A 24,770-nucleotide genomic window follows, 5' to 3' on the forward strand; every position below is an offset into this window, starting at 1 on the left:
TCTTGAGTTCTCAGTAGTCCTCAATGTCCTCTATGTTCAGAGAGTCCGGTTTTATCCCAGGCTTTTCCAGACCCAGGCCAGCTGGCCTTGGTGAGTTCCCAGTAGAACATCCCCATTGACTCAGTGTGTGGGTGTACCCCTTGCGGTCCTGAGTTCCTTGCTCATGCTCTCTCTCCTTCTGCTCCTGATTTGGACCTTGAGATTTCAGTCCGGTGCTCCAATGTGGGTCTCTGTCTCTGTCTCCTTTCATCACCTGCTGAAGGTTAATATTCAGGAGGATGCCTATATGTTTTTCTTTGGGTTCTCCTTATTTAGCTTCTCTAGGATCACTAATTATAGGCTCAATGTCCTTGGTTTATGGCTAGAAACCAAATATGAGTGAGTACATCCCATGTTGCTCTTTTTGGGTCTGGCTTACCTCACTCAGGATAGTGTTTTCTATTTCCATCCATTTGCATGCAAAATGGATGGAAATAGAAAGTATGTAATTTCTAATGGCATTAATATGTAACCAGTTTTTGTTTCCTTAATAAGGAGAAATTTAAGTCAATTTAAATATGACTGGAGACACATGCAGCCTTTAGGTGAGTGAGAACACTACCATTACAAGCTTGACAAATCTCAAGTGGTATATTGGGTGGTTTGAACTTGAAAAGCCATGCAGTTTTTCCTGCAAACAGCCTAGGAAAGCCACCAATCTGTCTCAAATCACTCGTGTGACTCTAGTTCTGCCTTTCAGCCTGCAAAGGAAATGTCTTCCCAGCCCCCACCTGGACTTCCTGCAAAGGAAATGTCTCCCCGACTCCTGCCCGAACTCCCTGCTGATGTTTTCCACTTTTCCTGTGCCTTACAAAAAACTTTCCCTTGGAAACCATTTTCCCTGGTTACTTCTTTGGCTGATTTTTCCACACAAAGAACTGAAAGCACTTATCCCCAAGGGAAGCAGCTATTTTAGATCTGACTAAGGAGTCAGCTAATATTTTCAACTTTCCCTTCTGTTCTTTGTTTTTAAAGAGAGTCTGGTTTTGTTTCACTTTCAGCGGGAGACTTAAATGACATCAAGCAAAGCCTACTTAGTTTAGATTTCCAGGTAAACATGTTTTAAATCTTAAGTTTCTACTACAGCATGTGGTGTGGTTTTATATCTGGGTATTTTGTGTGCAAATATGTTGAATCCTTAAAAAAATTGTCTCTGTATTAATAGACTGAAAAGTTAAACGAATGCTTTGTTTTGCTTACTTGTTTCTGTTCAGGACGACTTTGCCCCCAGTATTTCAAATGTTAAGGAATTATAAACTATTTTCATATGTTTAGATAGGATTATGTGATGAGTAGAATATCAACTGATTTGAAACTTTAATTTTCTCAGTTCTAAAGGAACATAAATATTTAATTAAAGCATTTTCCTCTTTAAGTCGGCTGGATAACATGAAGGATAACTTGTGACTTCATAGATAATATTGAAAATTATGGATACTTTTAAAGTTTACTTAAGAGAAATGAAAAGTATTAATGGAGAAAATAAGTCAATCAGAGTTTATAGATATTCAAATTTTGGATAAATATAAAAGGTCAAAAAGTAAAAGCATTACTTGATGAAAGTGATATTGTGATTAGAGTATCTAGAAACATGATTATAAAGTTGCTTATTAAATAAAAAACTAAATTCATTCTACATCCAGTGAATATCTATTAGTATTGAGAGCCATTTCTTTCTTTCTTTTTCTTTCTTTCTTTCTTTCTTTTTTTTTTTTTGAGACAGGGTTTCTCTGTAGCTTTGGATCCTGTCCTGGAACTAGCTTTTGTAGACCAGGCTGGCCTAGAACTCACAGATATCTGCCTGAGGGCCATTTCTTAAAATATATTTAAACTAGATACTAAGTTTGATTAAAGTAAGACAGTTTTGTCAATTTACTTCTATAAAATCTATTTAGGTTTCAGGATTAAGTAAAAGTGAGTTCATTTGGAACAGGGAGACAAACTAAGAAAGGGGGTCTCAGGATGGCTATCCTGGGAGAGTGGCAGCTAGCTAAGCAGACATTCTCTCCTAGCACTCACCCAATTCCTTGACAAGTGGGTGTTCATAGGAGGCTAGATTTTTCATGACCCTAATATATTACACATACGACTGTCAAGAGAAAAGACACTGTACATGTACGCGATACAGAATGTTCATATTGTGTGTCCATCAGGGCAAATCCAGTGTTTTGTTTTTTGTTTTTCAAGATAAGGTTTCCATCTGCTCTGCCTCCTGAGTGCTGGGATTAAACGCGGGCGCCACCACTGCCTGGCTAGCAAATCCAGTGTTTCCTACCTCCCGACCCCTTGGCTTACATCTTCATTGCTTTCCTACAGTACTTCACTATAAGAGTTGACTCCATGCTAGGCGGTGGTGGTGCACACCTTTAATTCCAGCACTCGGGGAGCAGAGGCAGGCGGATCTCTGTGAGTTGGGGCCAGGCTCCAAAGCTATAGAAAAACCCTGTTTCGAATAAATAAACAAACAAACAAATGAATGGAAGAAAAAAAAGAGTTGACTTTAGGTGCCAATATGTTTGTTCCTTCTTTATATTCTGCAAACTAGTTTTTCTGAAACTAAAGCAGATCATGAAACTTTAAACATGATTTAATGTCAACGACCTAAAATCATTATTTTCAAAAGACTGGAGTACTTATACAAATACCCTGTACCAAAGTTTGATGCTGGAGTTAACATCAAGACATCTCCAAGGTTGTTAGCTGCAGAGTTTAGATGATTTAAGGGCAAGTCCATGAGGGTGAAACCAGGTAAAGCCTGATTTAGGAGATTTTATTAGATAAAGCTACATAAAGAACTACTGAGATTCAAGAGGAGAAGCCAAATATACATTGTGCCTTCTTGTCTCTCAAGTTCCTAGAAATAATAGAAGATAGAAGATTCATTAGCAACGTGTGTGTGTATATGTGAGCACACACACACACACACGCTGGGAAACAAGAAGAGCTCCTTATAAGGCAGAAACTGGAAAGTCATTCAAGGGAAGACAGAATAAATTTAAAGACGGAGAATGGGGCTGGGGATGTAGTTTAGTGTTATGGTGCTTGGCTAGCATCTTTAATGCCCTAGGCTTCATTCTTTCATCCCTAGTGTTGGGTAAGAAATGGAGAATGGTGGGATAAATCTTTGACTAAGTATGGAAAAGAATTAAGCACAGAGAGTTCATCAGATAAGAAAGGAAGTTTATGGGTTTAAAAAATTTTAAGGAGGAAAAAAAATCAATGTTATTCCTCATAGCAAACCTTACAAATGCTAAAGACATACTAAAAAGTAGAACATTTCTACAGGAAGGTAGAATAAAAATGCTTCCTACAAAGGGACGAGAACTGACTCACTACAATACTTCAAGAATGGACCAAGTTGGGTATGGTAGCTAACACCTGTCATCCTAACACTTGGAGGCAGTGGCAGGAGGACCACCACAAGTCCAAGGTCAGCCTAGTCTACATTGTTAGCTCTAGGCTAGCCACATTATATAGCAAGTCCCAGTAACAAAGGAAAACAAAGAATGAGAGAAGAGAAGGAAAATACTCAGCTGGTATCTGAAAAGTATTCAGGGAAAAAATATTTCGAAGCTATAATTCTAGTTTCAACCAAACAAGATGTTTTCAGACATTTAAGATTCACATTTTTTTTTTACCACATCTACGAGAAAGAAATCCATATTTTTGCAAAAAACTAAAAGTATCTGAAGGCGCTTCCTCTGGCAAGGAAAATGGATCTACTCATCTGCTGAGAACAAACAAGAAGATTAAAAAACAGAACCAGTATTTGGAATAAGACTGAAATCCAGACTGCCTCAGGTCTAAAACTGCTTTGCTTCTGCAAACATCTTTGGATTCCAAAAGAGGTAGCTGAGAGCTTGATAGAGCTTTAAAATAGCTTCACAAGGCTGGGAGAAACACAAAACAAAGACTAGAACCAGCAGTAGGGGCAATGAGATTCCTGCTTGTGACATTATCAAAATAAGACCCACAGTGTGATGATACTGGATCACACAGCTCCAAATCACTTGATGTATTATTTACTGATAGTCTCTGTAACACCACATCCAAAATGTGAAAACCTTCTCTACACAGAACATACATTACTCCAGGCCTTAATCTTTGATGAGTGTTTATATAATGTCTGGCATGAATTCAGAAGGCATCAAAGGAAGAGTTGGAAGAACATGACTAAAGTTCTAAAGAAAGATAATAAGCACAAACAAAAAGAGGGTTCGGAAAACCTGATCTTCAGATAGACTTAAAGACAACATGATTAAATATTCAAAGAGTAGAATATGATGTCAAAAACTGTAGTATAGAATTGAAAATAAAAATAGTTTACTGAAAACTAAAATACTGTAAAAGAAATAAGGAGGCCAACAGATGAATTTAATAAAGCATAAACCACAGCTGAAGAAAGTATTAATGAGCCAGGTCACTTAGACTTGTGAGAATAAATCATGTGACAACAGAAGAACAAAAATACAAAAAAAAAAAAGAGAGAGAGAGACATGGAAGACATAATGAAAAAGTTATCACACAAATGACAGTAGTTCTTAAAAGAGTTCTTAAAAGAGTAAAGTGCTAATGCATAGACGGATGAGGGCTTAAAAAACAACAATAACAAAACAAAACAACCCAAATCTGACCAAAAAAAAAAATTCAGCATAATTCCAGCACTCGGGAAGCAGAGGAAGGCAGATCTTTGAGTTCAAGGCCAGCCTGGTCTACAGAATGACTTCCAGGACAGTCAGAGCTACACAAAGAACACCTGTCTCAAAAAACAAGCAACAAGCAAACAAACAAAAAACCAAAAACAGCATACATTCATGCTGTATCATGTATCCCAAATGTAATAAAATTGAGGAACCACGCCTTCCATGTGAATGGTCAGAAAAAAATGCTATTTTTAAGGAAGTGGTTTGAGTTATGACTTCTCAATTCAACCAACAAAGAAAGGCATGGTGCCATACTCCTGTGATCTTGCAGGAAGTAGAGGAAAAAGGATTAGAAATTTAAGGTCATCCATGATTATCAGTAAGTTTGAGACCAGCCTGGGCTCTAGGAGACCATGTTTCAAAACAAAACAAAAAGTAGAATCAATACAAACAAAAAGATAGGAGTGGTATCTTGAAAATGTTAGCCACTATTAACCTAAAAATCTACCCAGCAGTTGGGCATTGGTGGCACATGCCTTTAATCCCAGCACGGGGGAAGCAGAGGCTGGAGGAGCTCTGTGAGCTCAAGGCCAGCCTGGTCTACGTAGAGCGAGTTCCAGACAAGCTCCAAAGCTACAGAGAAACCCCGTCTCTTATTTGTTTGTTTTTGAGACAGGGTTTCGCTGTAGCTCTGGAGCCTGTCCTGGCACTAGCTCTTGTAGACCAGGCTGGCCTCAAACTCACAAAGATCCACCTGCCTCTACCTCCCAAGTGCTGGGATTAAAGGTATACACCACCACCACCCGGCAGAAACTCTGTCTCAAACAAACTAGAATCTACCCAACAAACATGTACTTTGAGAATTAAGTATGAAAGCATTTTCAGCTGAAAAAAGAGTTGATCTGCAACAGAACTGTACAGAATGAATTACTGTAAGACATTTTTTTTTGAATGAAAAGGAAAATCTGAATAAAGATCTGGAGACACAGGAAAGAATAAGAAAAAGTACAAGTATTTAGGAGAGTCTAAGAAAGTGGATCTCAAATGTGAAGCAGGTTGTTTGGTAATGTGTGGAAGTACTCTAGGTTGTCATAACTGGAGAACGTGCTAGTGAATGAGGCCAGGGGGCCCAAATATTGATAAGAGGTTCAAAAGGTCTGATCTAATTGGTTTTTTGATACAGAGCAATGACAACAATCTTCTTTATTATATATTTGTTGTTTATTGTGTTTGTACAAATGTGCAATGGTGTATATGTGAAGGTCAGAGGATAACTTGGGGAAGTCAGTGGTCATCTTCCATTGTGTGAGTTCCTGGGGTCAAACTCATGTTACCAGGATTGATGGTAAGCACCTTTATCTTGCCTGTGCCCCAAAAATAAAACAATCATTTCATCATAATCTATAATCTCTATATAGGGTATGCTTAACATATATAGAGAATTAAAGTATATGATAAAAACAGCTTTTATGCCAGAAGGGGTAACTGGAATTAAAGCCACAGAATTGCTCAGAAAGTGGCAAAAGTATAACATTAAGCATAAGTAGATTGCATGTTCCAATCAAATACAGCGATTGTCAGACTGCATTAAAATCCAAAGAGTATATGAAAAGTATACTATATGAAAAGGATATGGAAAGGCTACAAAAATGCCAAGCATACATTACCAAAATTAAGTAGCTACATTAATAGACAAAGGAGCTCTTACTGGAGCACTAATGGAGATAAGGAAAGCCTCTACCTAATGATGGAAGTGCCAGGAAAATAAGACAACTCTGAAGCTGGATAGGCCCATAACATAGCTTTAACCTTGATTAATAAACTTGACCAATCTAATTTATAAATGACAAGCAACATAGGAGGCAAACTGGTAAGTTAAAAAAGAGACTCTACTAATAATTTATTTGTAAATTTGAAAATAAAATTAAGAATATAAAAATGCTTCCAAAAGATGTGTGACTAAGAATGTTCCTGAGTAGCCAGGCATGGTGATGTATACCTACATGTACATGTAACAACATGTGGGACGGAGAGGCAGAAAGATGAGGAATTCAAGGGTAACGTCAGCCACATAAAACAGCAAAGAATAGCCTAGACAGTAGTGAAACCTGTTTTTTTTTTTAAAAAAAAAGACTAAGAGAAATATTCAACTATCAGATACCAAATTTGTTGAGTAATTTACAAGATGAAAACAGGCTGAATAGACTACTTTTGAACCTACTGACGTGTGCCCACATGCTCAGAATTTCTTGCTGACTGGGATGAAAGAGGTTGGAGTATAATATATAGACTTTTCCCATTTATGTTTAAATAAATAAATTTCATTTATATATAATAGATGTTTAAATATATATGAGTATATGTATCTAGAAGAGGTCATGAAAGATACACTGAATTTGCCAGGCAGTGGTGCCACCACCGCCCAGCTTATTTATTTTTTATGAGTGCTTTCTTGCATGTATGCCTTTACACAATGTGCATGTATTACCCTTGGAGGTGAGGCATCAGAATTCTAGGTACAGATAGTTGTGAACTACCATGTGGATGCTGGGGAATCGAACCTGGGTCCTCTTTCAGAACACCTAGTACTCTTAATTGTTGAGCCACCTCTCCGGCTCTTAATTTTTAAAGTTATAATTACTATTTACCATGTGTGCATGTGAATGTGCATACATATGCACGCCACAGAGCACATGTACTGGTAGGAGGAAATGTTTGGTAGTTATTTCTCTCCTTCCATTATGTGGGTCTCAAGAATGTTAAGTTTTTTTTTTTGTTTTTCGAGACAGGGTTTCTCTGTGGCTTTGGAGCCTGTCCTGGAACTAGCTCTGTAGACCAGGCTGGTCTTGAACTCACAGAGATCCGACTGCCTCTGCCTCCCGAGTGCTGGGATTAAAGGTGTGCGCCACCACTGCCCGGTGGATGTTAAGTTTTTTTGGCGAGCACCTTTACCTGCTAGGCCATTTCACCAGCCCTTCTTTTGCCTTTTTAACAAGAATGAGAGATTGAATCAACAGTGTCATACATGCTTTAAAAAATTCTACCATAAGCTACAATTTTGTCACCCAGGCTGACCCCAATTTTCAACCTCCTGCACTGGACTGGATTATAGGTATGCCACTATGCCTGATCCAGATGGTGAATTTTTGCCAAAACACCTGGTAGAATTAGGACTAGATTTGTGACAAGTGTGCAGATCAATTTGAGGAGAACTAAGAATTTAGCAACCCTGAGCCATCTGATCCATATATAGGGTAAACATTTTCATTATAAAGGTCTCATTCCATTTCTTTCAGCAGCACTTCAGAGATCCTTTTTCAGAGCAGATACCTGTCCACAACTGGGAATGTGGATTCCCTATTCTTTGAAATCACAGAGAAACAATCTTGATTTTTAGATTGATATTATACCTGAAACCTGACTGGTTACAGCAGATTTTTAAGTAGATTCCACAAGATTTTCTCTATTTTTGAAAAAAATTATTTTACTTTTTCCTGTCTAGACTAAATGAAATTTCAGCAAATACTGGTTTATAATTGCTAAGTCAGCAACTATGTCCTGTTTCTCATTAAAAATAAATCTCTAGAGACTATAGAATGTTATTTATCTACATCTGGATATTTTTAAAAGTACAATGAAGGGTTTTATTGAAAGGTAGAGCAATAGCTTCCTGAAGTCCTGGATCTCTTTTGTTTACTGGTTTGTGCCACTACACTTGCTAGAAAACCCAGCAGAGCACTGGCAGAGGTGAGAGAGTCCTCATCCTAGAGCTTTACAAGAAAACCTTACATTTCACTATGAGTTACTGCTAAATGCAAGCTTCCTATGGTTAGCAATTACTATATGAAGTAAGTGCCTCTTACTACTAATGTGGTGAGTTATTACAAGGAAGGGATGCTAGACTTTGTGCAGAGGCTCTTTATGTCTGGAAACGCTGACCACAAGGAGACTCAATCAGAGGAAAGTGGGAGGCTTCCAGGCCAAGGTGAAGGGGAGCACTAAAGATGTCTCAGCTGCTGACTTGAGAGGCTGTGGAAAATGCTGGCCTTGCCTGGAAGGCCTCGCTGAGTTTGAACCCTCTGAAGGCAACCCTTGTGGTTACTGTGGAGGTGCACCAGCCTATCTGTCACAATGCTGCTGTCAAATCAAAAACAAAACAAATAAACAAACAAATACTATTTCTTAAATTCATTTTTTTAGCTGTACTACATACAGGGAGCTGAACTAGTCTTGATTAAGTTACTTGTTCTGGAGCCAAAAGGATGGCTCATTTGGTAAAGCACTTGCCTTCTAAGTGTGAGAACCTTGTGTTAGAGTGCCTAAAACCCATACAAAAATAGGATACAGTGATATGTTCCTGTAATCCCAGCACTAGGGGTGGGGACAGGTGGATCCCTGGGGCCCAAAGGCTAAGCAGTTTGGCCTTATTGGTAAACCTCAGGCAAATGAAAAACCTTGTTTCAAAGCAGGTGAACAGCATTCCTAAGGATGACCTCCATATGCCTGTATACACTCATCCACATGTAAAGCACTGCCCTCCCCGAAAAATAAAAAGTTCAGGGCTGGGGAAATGGCTCATTGTGTAAAGTGCTTATTGCAAAAGCATGAAATCTCACATCTGTAACCTTAGTGCTAAAGGCATGGTTGGGGGTGAGACAGATCTCCAGATGCTGGCAAGCCAGCAGAGTCAATTGGTGAGCTCTGGGTTCCGTGAGAAACCCTGTCTCAAAAGATAAGGTGGAGAGTGACTGAGGAAGTCACCTAGTGTTGATCTTGTTCCTTGATATGCACAGGTGCACACATACACACCTCCCCAACACACTCTAAAAAAATGCTATTTCACAGTCACTTTTATAAAGAATAATCATGCACTGCTCCCCAGCAAAAATAAAACAAAACAAAACAAAACAAAACAAAAAAAACCACAAGTAGTGATGAAAATAACAGAAGAGGTGTGGGTGACACTCTAGCAAACAGGTAATGAGAAGCAGCTGCCCAAACTCTACAGCACTTTAGGAAACAGGGGTCTGCTGCTGCAGGCGTTTGCATTTTACATCTATGGCGGATTCAATATTACAGTAACTAAGTGAATAGTTAGGACAGAGAACAAATAATCTAAAAAGGGTTAGATATTTACTATTTGACCCTTTATAGAAAATCTTGGCTCAGATCTTGTCTAGAGATATAGATATCCCAAAATCTGATGTGGCAGTAATATTGACTGATTCAGACCACACATCACACTGATACTACTCCCAAAAGCCTGCCTGCTGCTTCATAAGCCAACTAGGTCAATTTTCTGAAGTAAAAATGTAGTCACTACTAACTTGAAATTTTGTTTCTTTTTAGAAGTTTGTTGGTGAAAAAAAAATCAAACATGAAGCATGCAGTTTTGTTTTGTCTCATTCTGCTTATCATTTTCCAAACTGATTGTGAACAAAGAGAACAAGGTACTGGGAAGCAGAGGAGGAGGATACATCAGAGAAGACTCAGGAAAAGCTCCTCACTCTACCACAGAGCAAACAGGCAGCTTGGAAATCAGCAAACTGCTGCAGCAGCAAAAGCTACATTACCCACTACCAACTCTGACTACAGTGTGGAGGAAAACTTAGAATCCCTTCTAAGTCCCCTTGGAGTAGAATCAAGTTACAATGTGTTACCAGGTAAGAGAATGTATGAGGGGAAAACATCTCCATGAACTGAACTCTCCAAAGGGGGAAAATTAAGTTTTTGTGCTACCTTTTGATATATAAACACAAATTTTAAAATAACTTTTAAAAGTATTCAAGGGGGCTGGAAAGATGACTCAGTGGTTGGGAGCACTGGATACTATTCCAGAGGACCCAAATTCAAATCCCAGAACCCTCTTGGCAGCTGACAACTGTCTGTGGCTCTAATTCCAGGGATATGACATGCTCAAAGACACACAACCAGGTAAGACATCAATGCACACAAAATAAAAACAAATATTAAAAGCATTCAAGGAAAATACATAAATTATTGAGAAAAACCTATTTCACAGTATAAAATCATAATTATCATATGGGTACAAGAGATCAAATTAATAATATAAACAATATATATCAATTAGCAAAATCCCTTTCACTTATAATAACATCATCTAGAGTAGAAGCCAATCAAATGACTTTGATACAGGGCTATTTAAACAGTTTCAACACAAGGTTTTGTTAGGTAACATGGAACAAAAACCACTGATTTTATTTTATACAGAATACTGATTTTTTTAATTTGTTTTTTTCAATACAGGGTTTCTCTGTGTAACAGCTATGGCTGTCCTAATGCTTGCTCTGCAAATCAGGCTGGCCTAGAACTCAGAAGTCCACCTGCCTCTGCCTCCTGAGTGCTGGGATACTTGATTTTTTGTTATTGTTTTGTTTTCAAGACAGGGTTTCTTTGTAGCTTTGGAGCCTGTCCTGGAACTAGCTCTTGTAGACCAGGCTGGTCTCCAACTCACAGAGATCCGCCTGCCTCTGCCTCCCGAGTGCTGGGATTAAAGGCGTGCGCCACCACCAGAGATACTGATTTTTTAAAGAATGAAAAGACTGCCGGGCGGTGGTGGCGCACGCCTTTAATCTCAGCACTCGGGAGGCAGAGGCAGGCGGATCTCTGTGAGTTTGAGACCAGCCTGGTCTACAAGAGCTAGTTCCAGGACAGGCTCCAAAACCACAGAGAAACCCTCTCGAAAAACCAAAAAAAAAAAAGACTGGAAATTCTGCCAAAGCTCTCAACTAATTATTTCTTTGAAACTAGCTTTTAATGATTAACAGTTTTCCAAGTTTGGAAGAAAAAAAAAGCATTATATATATGTATATATGTGTGTATGTATATATATGTTACCATTAAAAATATATATTTAATTGTTACCATTAAATGAAACTTTGAAAAGACAAAAAATAAAAATCACCTAATAATCCTCTGTAGCCAGTATTTCATACCTTGTCTCAACAAATCCATTAGTCTTATTCTTTCATCAAGTTAACAGTAACAAAATTATATGAAAAAAGAAAAATTACGCTATATTTGCTAAAAATATAAATGACTAGTGCATCCATCCAGTGTTAAGAACAAAGATATCTTAGTTAAATGAAAAGCTAGCTTAGTTAAGAGGAAAGTAAAAGCCCCAAACTAGCATGCATAATGTGATTTCACATACTTAACATTCTATTTTAAAATTTATTTTTATTTTTATTCATTATTTGTGTGTGCAAGATATGTGCATGTATGTGGGTGCCACATGTCACAGCACATATGTGAAGGTCAGAAGACAACTTTAAGAAGTCAATTTTCTCCTTCCATGGCATGCACCTTTACCACTGAGCCATCCTTGCTGGCAAAAATTATTTTTGATGAAAAGTATTATTTTATTTATTCAAAAATATTTAGGGACTGGAGAGATAGCTTAGTGGTGAAGAACTCATAGTGCTCTTGCCGAGGGCTGGAGTTTGGTTCCTAGTACCAATACTGGATAGCTCACAACTACCCATAATTCTATTTCTAGGGGATTCTATATTTTATTCTAGTTTCTAGTACTCATATGTACAAACCTACAAGCAAACACAGTTAAAAATAAAATATAAAAAGTTGCATTTAAAAATCAGCATACAAAGTATTAGGTTTCATTGTGGCACTTTCAAATTTATTTTTGTTGGTCCTCCTTTTCCTCCTTTCTCCCCCTCCCCCTTCTCAGGGCACTCTCTTTTGCTTTCATTTTACATGTGTTCCATTACCTTCCTATTTTTATAACCTATACCACTACTCACACCCATATATATGTATTATATAAACACATAAAAATGAAAAGAATTAACATAAGAGAAAATAGACAAAAATAAATAAGACTATATTGGGGATGAAGTGGTTAAGAGCCCTTGCTGCTCTTATAGAAGAACCATGTTTAGTCCCCAGCACCCAAAAGGTGGTTAACAGCAATCTGCAATTAAAGTTTCAAGGGATGCCTTCTTCTGACTTTTGAGGGCATTGTATGCAAGTGGTACACACACACACACACACGCAGGCAAAACATGAACAGACAAAAAAACTTAAAAAATAAAAGTTATTATATTGAGGTAATTCAGATTCAGAAAGAAATTACCACATGTTCTCATATGTAGGTCTGATTTACTTTTTTTTTAAATATTTATTTATTGTGGACACACTATTCTGTTTGCATATATGTCTGTAGGCCAGAAGAGGACACCAGCCCTCATTACAGATGGTTGTGAGCAACCATGTGGTTGCTGGGAATCGAACTTGGGTCCTTTGGAAGAGCACACAATGCTCTTAACCACTGAGCCATCTCTCCAGCCCCTCTGATTTACTTTTTTGAGATAGGGAGTTTCACTATGTTGCCTTAAAATCCTAGATCACAAAATCCTCCTGCCTCAGCCTCCTTACTTGGGACTACAATAGGTACAAGTCACTGTCTTAAATTAAAACAGAAAACACACTGCCAACAAGCTGACTCACAACATGTCAAACCTCTACAGTTTTAAGAAAATGAGAAATGATCGGGTTTTGAAGGTTGTTTGTCCATTGCCAAAATTTAGCCTATCTTGACAGATAGATAAAAGACAGACAGGAAATCCAAAGTCAAGTTACTAGGAGGAGGTCACTCAGCAGCAAAAAGAAGAAACAATGAAAAGCATTTTAGATAGCAAGTCTGTAGGGTATTTAATCTGTGCATGCTGTATACAGATCTCTATTCTCAGGTAGTTGTATCATTTTGACTTTGCATTGTATTTTTACCCATTCATGGATTCTGATAATCGCTGAAGACATTTAAGTATGTGTTCCTGCTAGGCATGGTGGCATGTTCTTTTAATCCTAGCATTCAGGGGGCAGAGGCAGGTGGTTCTTTTATGAGTCTGAGGCTAGCCTGGTCTACATAGTGAGTTCCAGGACAGCCAGCACTATGTAATAGAGAGAGTCTCTCTGTCTCTGTCTGTCTGTCTGTCTGTCCATCAGTTAGTCAGTCAATCAAAATGCTCTCTTTTTCCCCTAGGAAAGAAAGGACACTGCTTTGTAAAGGGAATGATCATGTACAACAAGGCCATCTGGTCTCCTGAGCCCTGCAGCATCTGCCTCTGTTCAAATGGAAGAGTACTTTGTGATGAAACTGTGTGCCACCCCAAGATGTGCCCCTATACCATTAAGCCAGAAGGAGAATGCTGCCCCATCTGTTCTGATGCTGGTATACAATATAAAACAAACTACCACAGATAATAGGCTTTAACTATTTGTTTTTATTTTATCATTACATTAAGGTATAAATTATTATAAATGTAGTCATCAAGGTACTTGAAAAGCAGCTCAGTGCTAATAAACAGAACTATCTAGAAAATGTATTTAGGGTACAGAAAGAGATTGTGGCTCTATAGTTCTAATTCTTAGACTGAGTCAAGTTGAACCTGATTCTGTTTCATGTGTGAATGTTATAAGGTTTTAGAGACACAGCAACAGAATTCCTACAATAAACCCTCACTTAGTAACTAGTTCAGGATTTCACTTGGGTCTGTCTGTATATGCATCATCCTATTAATGATTAATTAATCATCCTATTAATCAAGCTTGTCAGAAGTATACTAATCACTACTATGAGTTCCTCTTGTCAATATCAAGGCAGATTGTTCTCCCCTCCCCCACAGATGACCAGAAGACACACATATACAAAAGCCTCCTGCCAGGAGGAACTTCAGAATCTTTAGAAACTGTTCTTTGCTTCACACTGTCAGTTATTTCACTATGGCACTGTACTTTATTTTGAGGACGGTTCCTACTGTGTAGCTGGGCTGGCCTGAAACTTGCTGTGTAAGACCATGCTGGCCTTGAATTCATAGAAATTCCCGTCTTTGCTTCTGTCACCCAAGTGCTGGGATTAAAGACATGAACCAACAAGTCTGACCCAAAGCATTTTACTTTTAAAAAACTATTAGAAGGTGTGCCCATCAAAACTGTCTCTTTGAAATAAAATACAAGGCTATTATAGGAAAACTTCAGAAATTCTTAGATATTTTTCAAAGGATTTTGAGTCTTCTTGAAATGTAGTTATTTTAGGTAAGGAAACCTAGACACAGAAAGGATTCTAAAAGTTTAAATACAATATCTTTAGCTTCCACTTAGCAAATTCCCTCTCTTCTGCGTGTTTTGCTGTGGATGTTAAAGAAAAATTCTTCAAGCCAGGTGGTGGTGGTGGCTTTAATTGCAGTACCTGGGAGGCAGAGACAGGTGGATCTCTGAGTTCGAGGCCGGTCTGGTCTACAGAGCTAGTTCCAGGAAAGCCAGGGCTACACAGAGAAACCCTACAAAAGAGAAATAATGTTAGTTAACTTCAGGAAAAACTTCAGCTGCATTTTATCTTTACATAGCCGTCAAACAAAGGGAATATTTGTTAACTTCATTTACATTATGGCTTTTTCCATTTATTAACATCATCAACTCACCCATTACTTTATCCTTCTGTGATCATTAGCTTCCTATTCTCTACTAAGTGGTAAAACACTAAATGATAAAACTGAATTTTCTGGTGATTCTTCAGAACAAAGAGAATCCATTGACATGCTTCACAAGCAAGTGAAACCTACTCAGATGGAAATGGACCAAATAGTTATAAAAGAAGCTCTTCAATCCGAGGAGGAAGAAGAAGACATGAAAGAACACATGGAGCAAAAGAACGAAACCTCTGGGCCTACTACACTTCACAGTGATGAGGAAAGAGTGGAAGGAAAGCTGAGGTCTGAGGAGGAAAGGCGGTCAGCACGTCAACCAGTCTACCATGGACGAGGGGAGGAAGAGGATGATTATGAGGAGTCTGAAGGGGAAGGAGAAAAGGAAGAGGAGGATGCCATAAGAGGAGATGTGTTCCGAATGTCCCCCAGGTTAATGCCTGGTACTCCAAGAGGCAGGCCACGCCTGCCCGGAAGCTGTGCCCTGTCCTACAAGACCATCAGCTGCATTCATGCGGCCTTCACCCAGATCCCACCAATAACAGCACCAGAAGTAACAAGCCTGGAGCTGGCTGGTAAGAGATGATGACTTATTTTGGGTTCAGATATAAATGGTGAATTTTGCTACCCTATGAATATTACTTTGATTTAATAGGGACTTATTTTCATCGTCTTCACACAGATAACTGTGCAGCAGAGATGGGCACAGTGAAGAATGTCTCAGGTTTAGAGAGAACTCTAACCAAGTGGTGATTTCCCAATGAGCATTTTAAAAATTAGCATTAATAGGGTACACTTTGTCTATGTGATAAAACATTGACTTATAATGTTTAGTTCTACAAGTTTCTAAAGAGGTAAACACTACCACAGTTCAGATCAAGAATATTTCCATCACTCCCTAAATTTCTCTTATCTCCATCTCCTCCAGTTGTTGACCACCACAGAAACTGACCTGTTTCTGTTTATTGATTTGATTTTTGAGTTTCACTAAATAGACTCACACAGTAAGTAGCCTTGTAGTTCAACATCTAATGCTTTAAAAATCATTAATTCATTTTTCTTTATTGCTGAGAGGTATAATCAGCTAGAGAATGATTTTTTTCCAGCTTATGGCAATTTTGTATGTTGCAGCTAAACATCCATATACAGATGTTTGTGGGGCTCTAGACCATCATTCTTCATTATTCCTAGAAGCAGCACAATGGGCTGAGACATATGGCAACACACTTAAGAAACTACCCAACACGTTCTAAGGTGGTTGTCCCATTGCTGCAAGCAGTTACAGCTATTCCACAACCTCAGCAATTGCATTATCAGTTGTTTTCTTTCCTTTAGCCATTTCAATGAGAATGTGGTGACCAGACCTTTTGCCCATGTCTCTATAAGGCTACCAGGAAAAGTTCTGAGTGGTGGAGCATTACGATTTCATTTGCATGTTTCCTTCATAGTTTTCCATTGCCATTTACCTGAACTTGGAAACATGATGCTTTTTATATCCAAGAAATCAAAGAAGATCACTCAGTGTCTGTGAATATGTTTCCTTCTCTGTATAAGAAGTACAGGGAGCTGAGTAGTGGTGGCGCATGCCTCTAATCCCAGCACTTGGGAGGCAGAGGCAGGTGGATTTCTGTGAGTTCAAGGCCAGCCTGGTCTACAGAGTGAGTGCCAGGACAGGCTCCAAAGCTACAGAGAAACCCTGTCTCAAAAAAAAAAAAGTACAGGGAAATGGTAGTAAAAAAATATAAAAATATTGTAGTAATAAGGGCGGCGGGGCTGCGTCCCCAACACCCCAGCCGCCTGCTCGGCTAGCTTTTGCCCCGAAATAACAACACACAAACTGTATTCATTTAATCACTGCTTGGCCCATTTCTATCTAGGCTAATTCTCACATATTAATTTAGCCCATTTCTAATCATCTGTGTAGCGCCCCTAGGTGCGCTTACCGGGAAGATTCCAGCCTCTGTCCATCCTGGGTCGGAGCTTCATAGTGTGCGTCTGCCTGGGAGCTGGGAGCATGGCGTCTCTCTCTGAGGCTTCTGCTCCCGAGAGGAGAGCTGTGGAGTCTGAGCTCACTTCCTCTTCCTCCCAGCGTTCTGTTCTGTTTACTCCACCTACCTATGTCCTAACCAATAAAATGGGCCAAGGCAGTTCCTTTATTAGCCAATGACCTTCCTCCATCAAGATATGAAGGAAAAGCACAAACCTTTGTTGTAAGTGCACATTGCCCTAGCCTTGTCCAGCAGATTATTGTACTTATTTTAAGTAGTTTCATTTGAAACATGAGGTTCTAACCAAGACACACTTTACACTGTTAAATTGTTTCATTCTAATCTTGCTATTTTTCCAAGTATGCATTTGTTTATATATTCTGTCCTTGTTCTGAATATTGCTTTCCTTTCCATATAAAGCTCGCTCTTAATATTCATGTATACAGAAACATGCACACACATTTAAGTATATATGTACATGTCTATATATGCACATGTTTCTAATACAACTATTGTACATCCTAGGGAATTCAATCATTTCCATTCCGGACGAAGCATTTAATGGATTACCAAATTTGGAAAGGCTTGATCTGAGCAGAAATAATATCACTTCTTCAGGCATAGGTCCAAAAGCATTCAAGGTATACACTTCCATTAATATGTAACAAGATGACTCCTACTGGCTTTAGGTGGAGGTGGGGAAGGAAAAAACAAGCAGAAAGGTTTTTATTGTTAAGTTTTTCTACATTAAGTTTCTTCTCTGATGTCCTTAAATTATATCAAGTTTTCTTTTGCTTATCATTTTTTGTTTTACATATGTTAATCTTATGGGAAGAGTAGCAACAATAAGATCAGACATAACCAATGTTTTGAATTTAAAGAACAGTTTCTTCCCAGTAGATGAATATACATTGAAGTCTGGTCTCTTGGTGTGAAGAATTGTCCAATAATAAGAGAGAGCATATTTGGGGGCCTCTACTAATATGGTCAGACCAGCAAGGTGAAGCTTTCTTATTTTTGCACAGTAGACATAATGTGATGGAGAATATTTTGGCAGCAAGAGTTTAAAAAGCAAATGAGCTCAATGCTAATCTTTTAGCATGAGATAGATTTGTGAGGAAGAATGAAAGAGAAAGGATAGCAAATGTACAAAGAAAACCTTTGAAGAAAACCAATTTGACCAAAAGATTTTTTTTTTTGAAAAAGGAGAAAATACTCATCTAGATCGGGGAATTTAAGGGAAACAAAGATAGAAGCAAGAGAAGAAAGGTTGGTGTGCATAAATGAGATCGCATATGCTTTGAAGCCGTAGGTAAAGCACACTCTATCTCACTAGGTTAATTCCCCCCTTTGGATAATAAATATCCTGGGTCCTTGATATGCCCTTGAAACAAATAAGTGGCCTCTTGGATTCTCTGCTAGTTCTCTGGAGTTTATGCAGGCAGATGGGGGGAGGAGGACTCCCAGTGCCTGCTTCATATTCTCCATCTTTCTGATCAAACAACAGATGGCATAGAGGGTCATAGATCTATCTGATAATTGAGCAAGAGAAAAATGTCATAGATTAACCTCTTTTTGATATGGGGATTTTCTGTCCTGGTAAAACTTGGAAATGATTCCTGTGATCCCTGGAGAAAGCAATCATTCTACATGGCTTCAGAAAAATCCATTCACTGCAGCTCCCCACTGCTGGTGGTTCAGGACATGCCTGGAATGAGCATGCAGCTCTAAATGTGGGAACATACTGCGCAGAAAACCAGCTGTTTGGGTAATCATATATACATATAATTACTTAGTTTTGAAATTTTTTATATTTTTACTACCTAAAACAATTTTCAAATTTAAATATATTTTGATCATATTCTTCCCCTCTAAGTCCTTTCAGATTCTCTTTTCCTCTCTGCCCATCTGAAAAGTGCTATTTTATAATCAAATTTCTAGCATAAATATTAGTGAAATAGGAAACTGAACTTTATAAATAACATTAAAATTAATTATTAGCATTTATACCAGGTTCAAATTACTGAATTCAGTTAATGAAACTTGTTTATTGCTAAGAAGGTAAAATCGCTGGCCTTACAAAATAAGACTGACCATTCTATGGGAAATAGTGAACCAGCTGTGATTGAGAAAAATGGTAACCTTGAGAATTGCTTTTCTAAGGTTTTGAAGAAGTTAATGCGTCTGAACATGGATGGAAATAATTTGGTACGCATCCCTTCAGAATTACCATCTACACTAGAAGAACTTAAAATAAATGACAATAATCTCCAGGCCATCGATGAAGAAAGTTTATCAGGTATTTAAATCCTGTGTGTGAGAGTGTGCGCTTTGCAGACCAGGGGTAAACGATGTCAGGTGTTTTCCTCTATCATTTTCTACCGTCTCCCCCCCCCCCCCCCCACTGAATTTGGGTGAGTAAGTCCACAGGATTTGTCTGTTTCTGCTTTCTATAGTTGGAAATTATAGGCACGTCCTGCAATATCCAGCTTTTACCAGAGTGCTAGGGATCTGAAATCAGGTCCTCATGCTTGAACAGTGAGCACTTTACCCACTGAGTAATTTCCCTAGACCAACACTTTTTTAATGATATATATTTTATAACCATTCTCATTATCCTATATAAATTGATTTATGGTATTGCTAAATGCATAATAAGAAAATTTTAGGTTATTTCACCATTAAGTTGATAAACTAACTTTAATCACTTAACCAATAAATATGTCTCTATTGCCTTTTCAATGTCCTGCTGTCCTTAAAATTAAAAAAAAGCCTTAATCAGCACAGTAACTCTCTAACAAGCCCTTAGTATCTGAGGAGGTCCACTAATACTCCCCGAGCACCATGTATTTGGGTGACTCACTGTATTCCTATGCATCACTACTTATTTTCCTATGCTGGAACCTCAGTCCAAGAGTGTGAAAATCCTGTGTAAAGAAGGAATGAGCATGCACTGTGTGTGAAGCCGGGGTGCTGTTATACAGTGGAGGAAGAAATCTCACAGTAGTAACCTTGGGCAGCTCTGTTCTTTGTTTGTCTGGTTTGTTTTTCGAGACAAGGTTTCTCTGTAACAGCCCTTACTGTCCTGGAACTAGCTCTTGTAGACTAGGCTGGCCTTGAACTCACAGAGATCTGCCTGCCTCTGCCCCCAAGTGCTGGGATTAAAGGCCTGCGCCACCACTGCCCAGTGGCAGCTCTGTTCTTGAGAGTGTGTGAGAGGCGAAGTCCTGCCAACTTTGTACCCCATGATGTAGAAAGTGAAGCTGTCATCACAGCTTGGCTTTCCGAGGGACAACTCAGTGAAGCATGTTTAGACATGCTAGAGTGGACTCTTGCTCTTCTTCCTCTAGTGACACGCAGCTGAAGCTGTCAGATTGCAACTGCACAGAAGTGTCATTTTTGAACAAACCCTTACACCATTGATTAGCTTGTGAATTCCCGTAAGACAAGACTGCCTAAATTTTCTTTTTCATTTTCATAACCATCTAGCATTGCTCATGAAGTATAGTGCCCAATATTTTCTGCTAACTTGAGTTGAAAGAGTTATTAAGCAATATTGAAAGAGAGCACATACAAAGGAATAAGCAATCCAAATAGTACTTCTGTTAGCTTCCAAAACACTTCATAGGAGAAAACACTTCTGTTGATGAGAAAAAAACAGTAATTATTGAGAATTTCCAAATGTGAGAATTACATAGTTATGGAAACACTCTGTTTCCAGATGGATTTGAATGTGCACATGAAAAACATTAATAAGCACAGATTTTGATGGGCTTTGTCATATGGAAAAGACACTGGAAACTCAAAGGAACACAGAATTGAGAACAAAGATATAAATAGGCTGTGTAAACTGGGTTTACATTTCTAGCTCTGCTATTAAAATGATACCTTATAAAATCATAAATTACTGATCTTTCTTTTATGAGGCAGGGACTCACTATGTAGTATAGGCCGGTTTTGAGCTTGCAATCTTTCTGTCTCAGCTTTCCAGGTGCTGGATTTAGTCATGAACCACCAAGTCTTACTATATACTTCCTATTTTGAAGTTTTTCTCATATTTCCATGGAATAGCTTCTCAGCACATGTTGTCCCTCTCAAACAAATATGTTGTATTTCCAGAGTGTTGATCTGTAGTTCTGGGTGAACTGGCCTACTTCTCTCTAATCTCTATGCACTAAGCACAGAGGAAGTCATATCTTTATGCTGGTAGCCAGGAAAGATCTCTTCTGCTCTCTCACATTAGACATCTTCTGGTACTTACTGGGTACCTGCGTTCTTTCTTAGTCATGCTGTATATCGGCCCCTGAGGTCTAGATATTCCTTGGCTGAGGCAGGTGCTGGGCTCCCTTGCCTCTGGTGAGTTCTGCCACTGTGGGTAATAGCTAGCAGGTGAGCCTGCACATGACCTCCCCCAGTGCTGTGACACAGCCTTTCTGTGTGCTGCCTCTAAAAGCCACTGTCCTCTAGTTATCCTTTCCCACAGCTACTCACTCACCAATGGCCTTTTAGATCACAGTTTCAAAGAAATGGAAAACCAGGAGAGAAAAGCCATGCAAAAGAGAGGCAGTTGTAGATGCTGCAGGAACTGTAGGCGCGGGGTGGGGTGGGGTGGGGCTGGAAGTCGAGTGTTAAGGGAGGTGGGTATACAAGAGCACACATAACTAACTAGTAAAGGAGACCATCTGAGACACTGGATGTGTGCTAGACAGAAAGGGAAGCACTACCACTCAGGAAGAGTAAAAGGCAGAGGGAGGGGTAGTAGAAAACAGATGTGCTTCAGAATATTCTTGTCATGCCTCATGACTAGAACAGTCAAACTAAAGTCACCTCACCCTGACCGCTTTAGTCCACCAGGAACACTAATATGCCATTCTACAATGGGTCACTATCTTACCCACAACAAAGGTCTTTTACCTCTATTTTCTTGTTAGGAATCCTTTCAACAGTGACCTCAGATCTAACATAACTAAAATGTTCTTTACCCCACCTCTCTCTGTCTCTGTCTCTCTCACACACACACACACACACACACACACACACACACACACACACACACACACACAGAGAGAGAGAGAGAGAGAGAGAGAGAGAGAGAGAGAGAGAGAGAGAGAGAGAGAGAGAGAGAACAGCACAGGAACACAAAGCATTGTGAATTTGTTGTTTCTCAGGATGTCATGTAACTAACCACTTCTATTCTCCACTTTTCAATAGAAATGTCTATAATTCAAGATCTCTACCTATATGTTAAAGAAAAGCTGGATCCTCTGCACCTTTAATTTTGGTAATAAGATACAAAGAAACATAATTATGGTTAGTTTCCTGGCTGTCTTCCCTACTTCCTGTAACCCAATCTTTGATTGAAGCTACGTTACCACCAGCAGAGTAATCTGTTCTTATGTGGCTTTTGTCACAGCACCCTCAGTTTTGTACTTGGGGATATAGAGAATGAAAGCCAGACCTAAATCAAAGGGACAATTGTATCTAGTCTGAAAAATAATTTTACCCTGCTACACATAGTTTACCTAAGATGAGGCCTCCATCCCAGCAGGTTCAAACAGGCCTTTTATCTCCATGTGTTCTTTCTAAATCTCTGTATCCATAAGAGATTATCACTTCTACACCACTCCCATCTATACTGCTTTCTCTAAAAAAAAAAAAAAAAAAAGGTAAGGCGTTGATTATCTCTATTTCTCACGAGACTGTCATTGCTGTTGTACAGAATGGGCCTGAGCTGCACAGGGCATTCATTGCAATGCTGATGACAGAGGTTGAGCAGGAAAACATCCCCTACTAGGGGAACCTCTGACTCAGAGGCCCCTGGGTATGTCACTGTTGAGTGGTTCATGCTGTCTGACCTGGATGACACCACTCCTGAGGCCAGCAGAAAGAGGGTAGGGAAAAAAAAAACTTGTTTGTATAAAGGTCTTCCTTGATAGTTCAGTCTGACTACATGGAGAATTCTGATAATCTTTTCTTAAATAAAACAAAATAAAAATCCTTTCATTTGGCCTCACTCTGTGCCAGTAAATGAGAAACTATGATGGGAATTTACTGCTTTGGTATATTTCTCTTTTCTTTTTCTCCTCCTCTTCTGAGACAGCATCTCACTATATAGATGTGGCTGTCCTGGAACATTCCTACGTAGACCAGTGTAGCCTTAAACTCACAGAGATCTGCCTGTCTCTGCCTCCTGAATGCTGGAATTAAAGGCGTGCGACACCACTACATCTGGCACTCTGCTATAATTCTAACTTGCCTGTTGAGAGACTGAAGGTCAGTGAGGACAGTGTTTGTTTCTGTGTGGGATGATGAAGAGAATCACCATCCCACTGCGTATCACATTACCAATTTATACTGACAGGTATTTGCAAATGCTTCCAATGAATGTCATGACACCCTTACTCCTTGTCCACTTAAACTCCAAATCTCTGTTTGGCAAGTGTCTTCTTAATCATTGTTACTACTGCTGTGATGAAATACTATGACCACAGCAACTTGGAAGGAAAGGGTTTATTTGGCTTATGCTTCCACAATACTGTTCATTATGGAAGGAAGTCAGGACAGGAATTCAAGCAAGGCAAGAACCTGGGAGCAAGAGCTGATGCAGAGGCCATGGAGGGATGTTGTTTACTGGCCGGCTCAGCCTGCTTTCTTATACAACCTGGGACCACCAGTCCATGGATGACACCACCTGCAATGGCCTGGGCCCTCTCCCATCAATTACTAATTAAGAAAATGCCTTACCAGCTTGTGTTCAGTCTGATCTCATGGAGGCATTTTCTCAATTGAGATTCCTGCCTCTTAGATGACTCCAGCTGTGTCAAGTTGACACAAAACCAGCTAGCACAAGGAACATGGCCTCTAGAGGTGATCCTTACTTTTCTATCTACCTTCTGTTCTTCCTTGTTTCTGCTCCTTATACATATTTGTACCCTTCAACACCTGAATTATTTCCCTTAACCATGATTCTTATCCTGGTAGAATTGTGCAGAAGTCATGTATAAAATACTCAGAAAAAGGATTTATGTGGGACACAAAGATAAAGAAATAACAAATCTCCAAATACATTGAATTTTTTTCAAATGGTTTCTTTCTTCTTTTCATGTTTCTTCTTTGTGCAGTGCTGGGGCTCCAGTCTAGGTCTCAAGCAAGTGCTCTGCCACTGAGCTACATCATCAGTCCAAACTACATGCTTTTTAAATTATTCTAATATTCAGATAATTTTATTTTTCTAGACTTAAATCAACTTGTCACCTTAGAATTGGAAGGAAACAATCTCAGTGAAATCAATGTCAATCCGTTAGCTTTCAAATCTTTGAAGAGCCTTTCATACCTACGTCTGGGAAAAAACAAATTTAGAATCATACCACAAGGTCTTCCTGCTTCTATTGAGGTACTGATATATTTCTTCTAATTTCTGTTTGTTTTGTTTTCTGAAACAGGATCTCACTATGTAGTTCATGCTGGCCTAGAAATCATGATCCTCCTGCTTCAGCCTCCTGAGTGTAGTGTGTGCCATTACACTGAACTTGTTTAATGTTTTAAATGTATTACATACTATAAAATATACAAGTATCCTTTAAATATTATTATTGTTGTTGTCAGTGTGAGAGAAAGACAGAAACGCGCATGAGTAT

The 24,770-nt window shown here is 38.9% G+C and overlaps 2 protein-coding genes across 2 annotated transcripts in view; one reads left to right on the forward strand and one right to left on the reverse strand.

Annotated features, from left to right (window-relative positions):
- Positions 1 to 24,770, reverse strand: part of Cenpp (centromere protein P) — a 188,150-nt gene that overhangs the window by 37,222 nt on the left and 126,158 nt on the right. The gene's annotated exons all lie outside the window — the stretch shown is intronic.
- The window catches only part of Ecm2 (extracellular matrix protein 2), a 31,713-nt gene continuing 7,857 nt past the window's right edge, over positions 915 to 24,770 (forward strand). Inside the window, exons 1-7 of the mRNA XM_075969711.1 lie at positions 915 to 1,090; positions 10,032 to 10,345; positions 13,705 to 13,893; positions 15,238 to 15,720; positions 17,659 to 17,774; positions 19,297 to 19,432; positions 24,369 to 24,526. Of these exons, the coding sequence (XP_075825826.1) occupies positions 10,060 to 10,345; positions 13,705 to 13,893; positions 15,238 to 15,720; positions 17,659 to 17,774; positions 19,297 to 19,432; positions 24,369 to 24,526 (1,368 nt within the window). The 5' untranslated portion in view covers positions 915 to 1,090; positions 10,032 to 10,059. The remainder of the gene's footprint in view (positions 1,091 to 10,031; positions 10,346 to 13,704; positions 13,894 to 15,237; positions 15,721 to 17,658; positions 17,775 to 19,296; positions 19,433 to 24,368; positions 24,527 to 24,770) is intronic.

Source organism: Microtus pennsylvanicus, chromosome 4, assembly GCF_037038515.1.
Source record: "Microtus pennsylvanicus isolate mMicPen1 chromosome 4, mMicPen1.hap1, whole genome shotgun sequence".
NCBI classification, from domain to species: Eukaryota; Metazoa; Chordata; class Mammalia; order Rodentia; family Cricetidae; genus Microtus; species Microtus pennsylvanicus.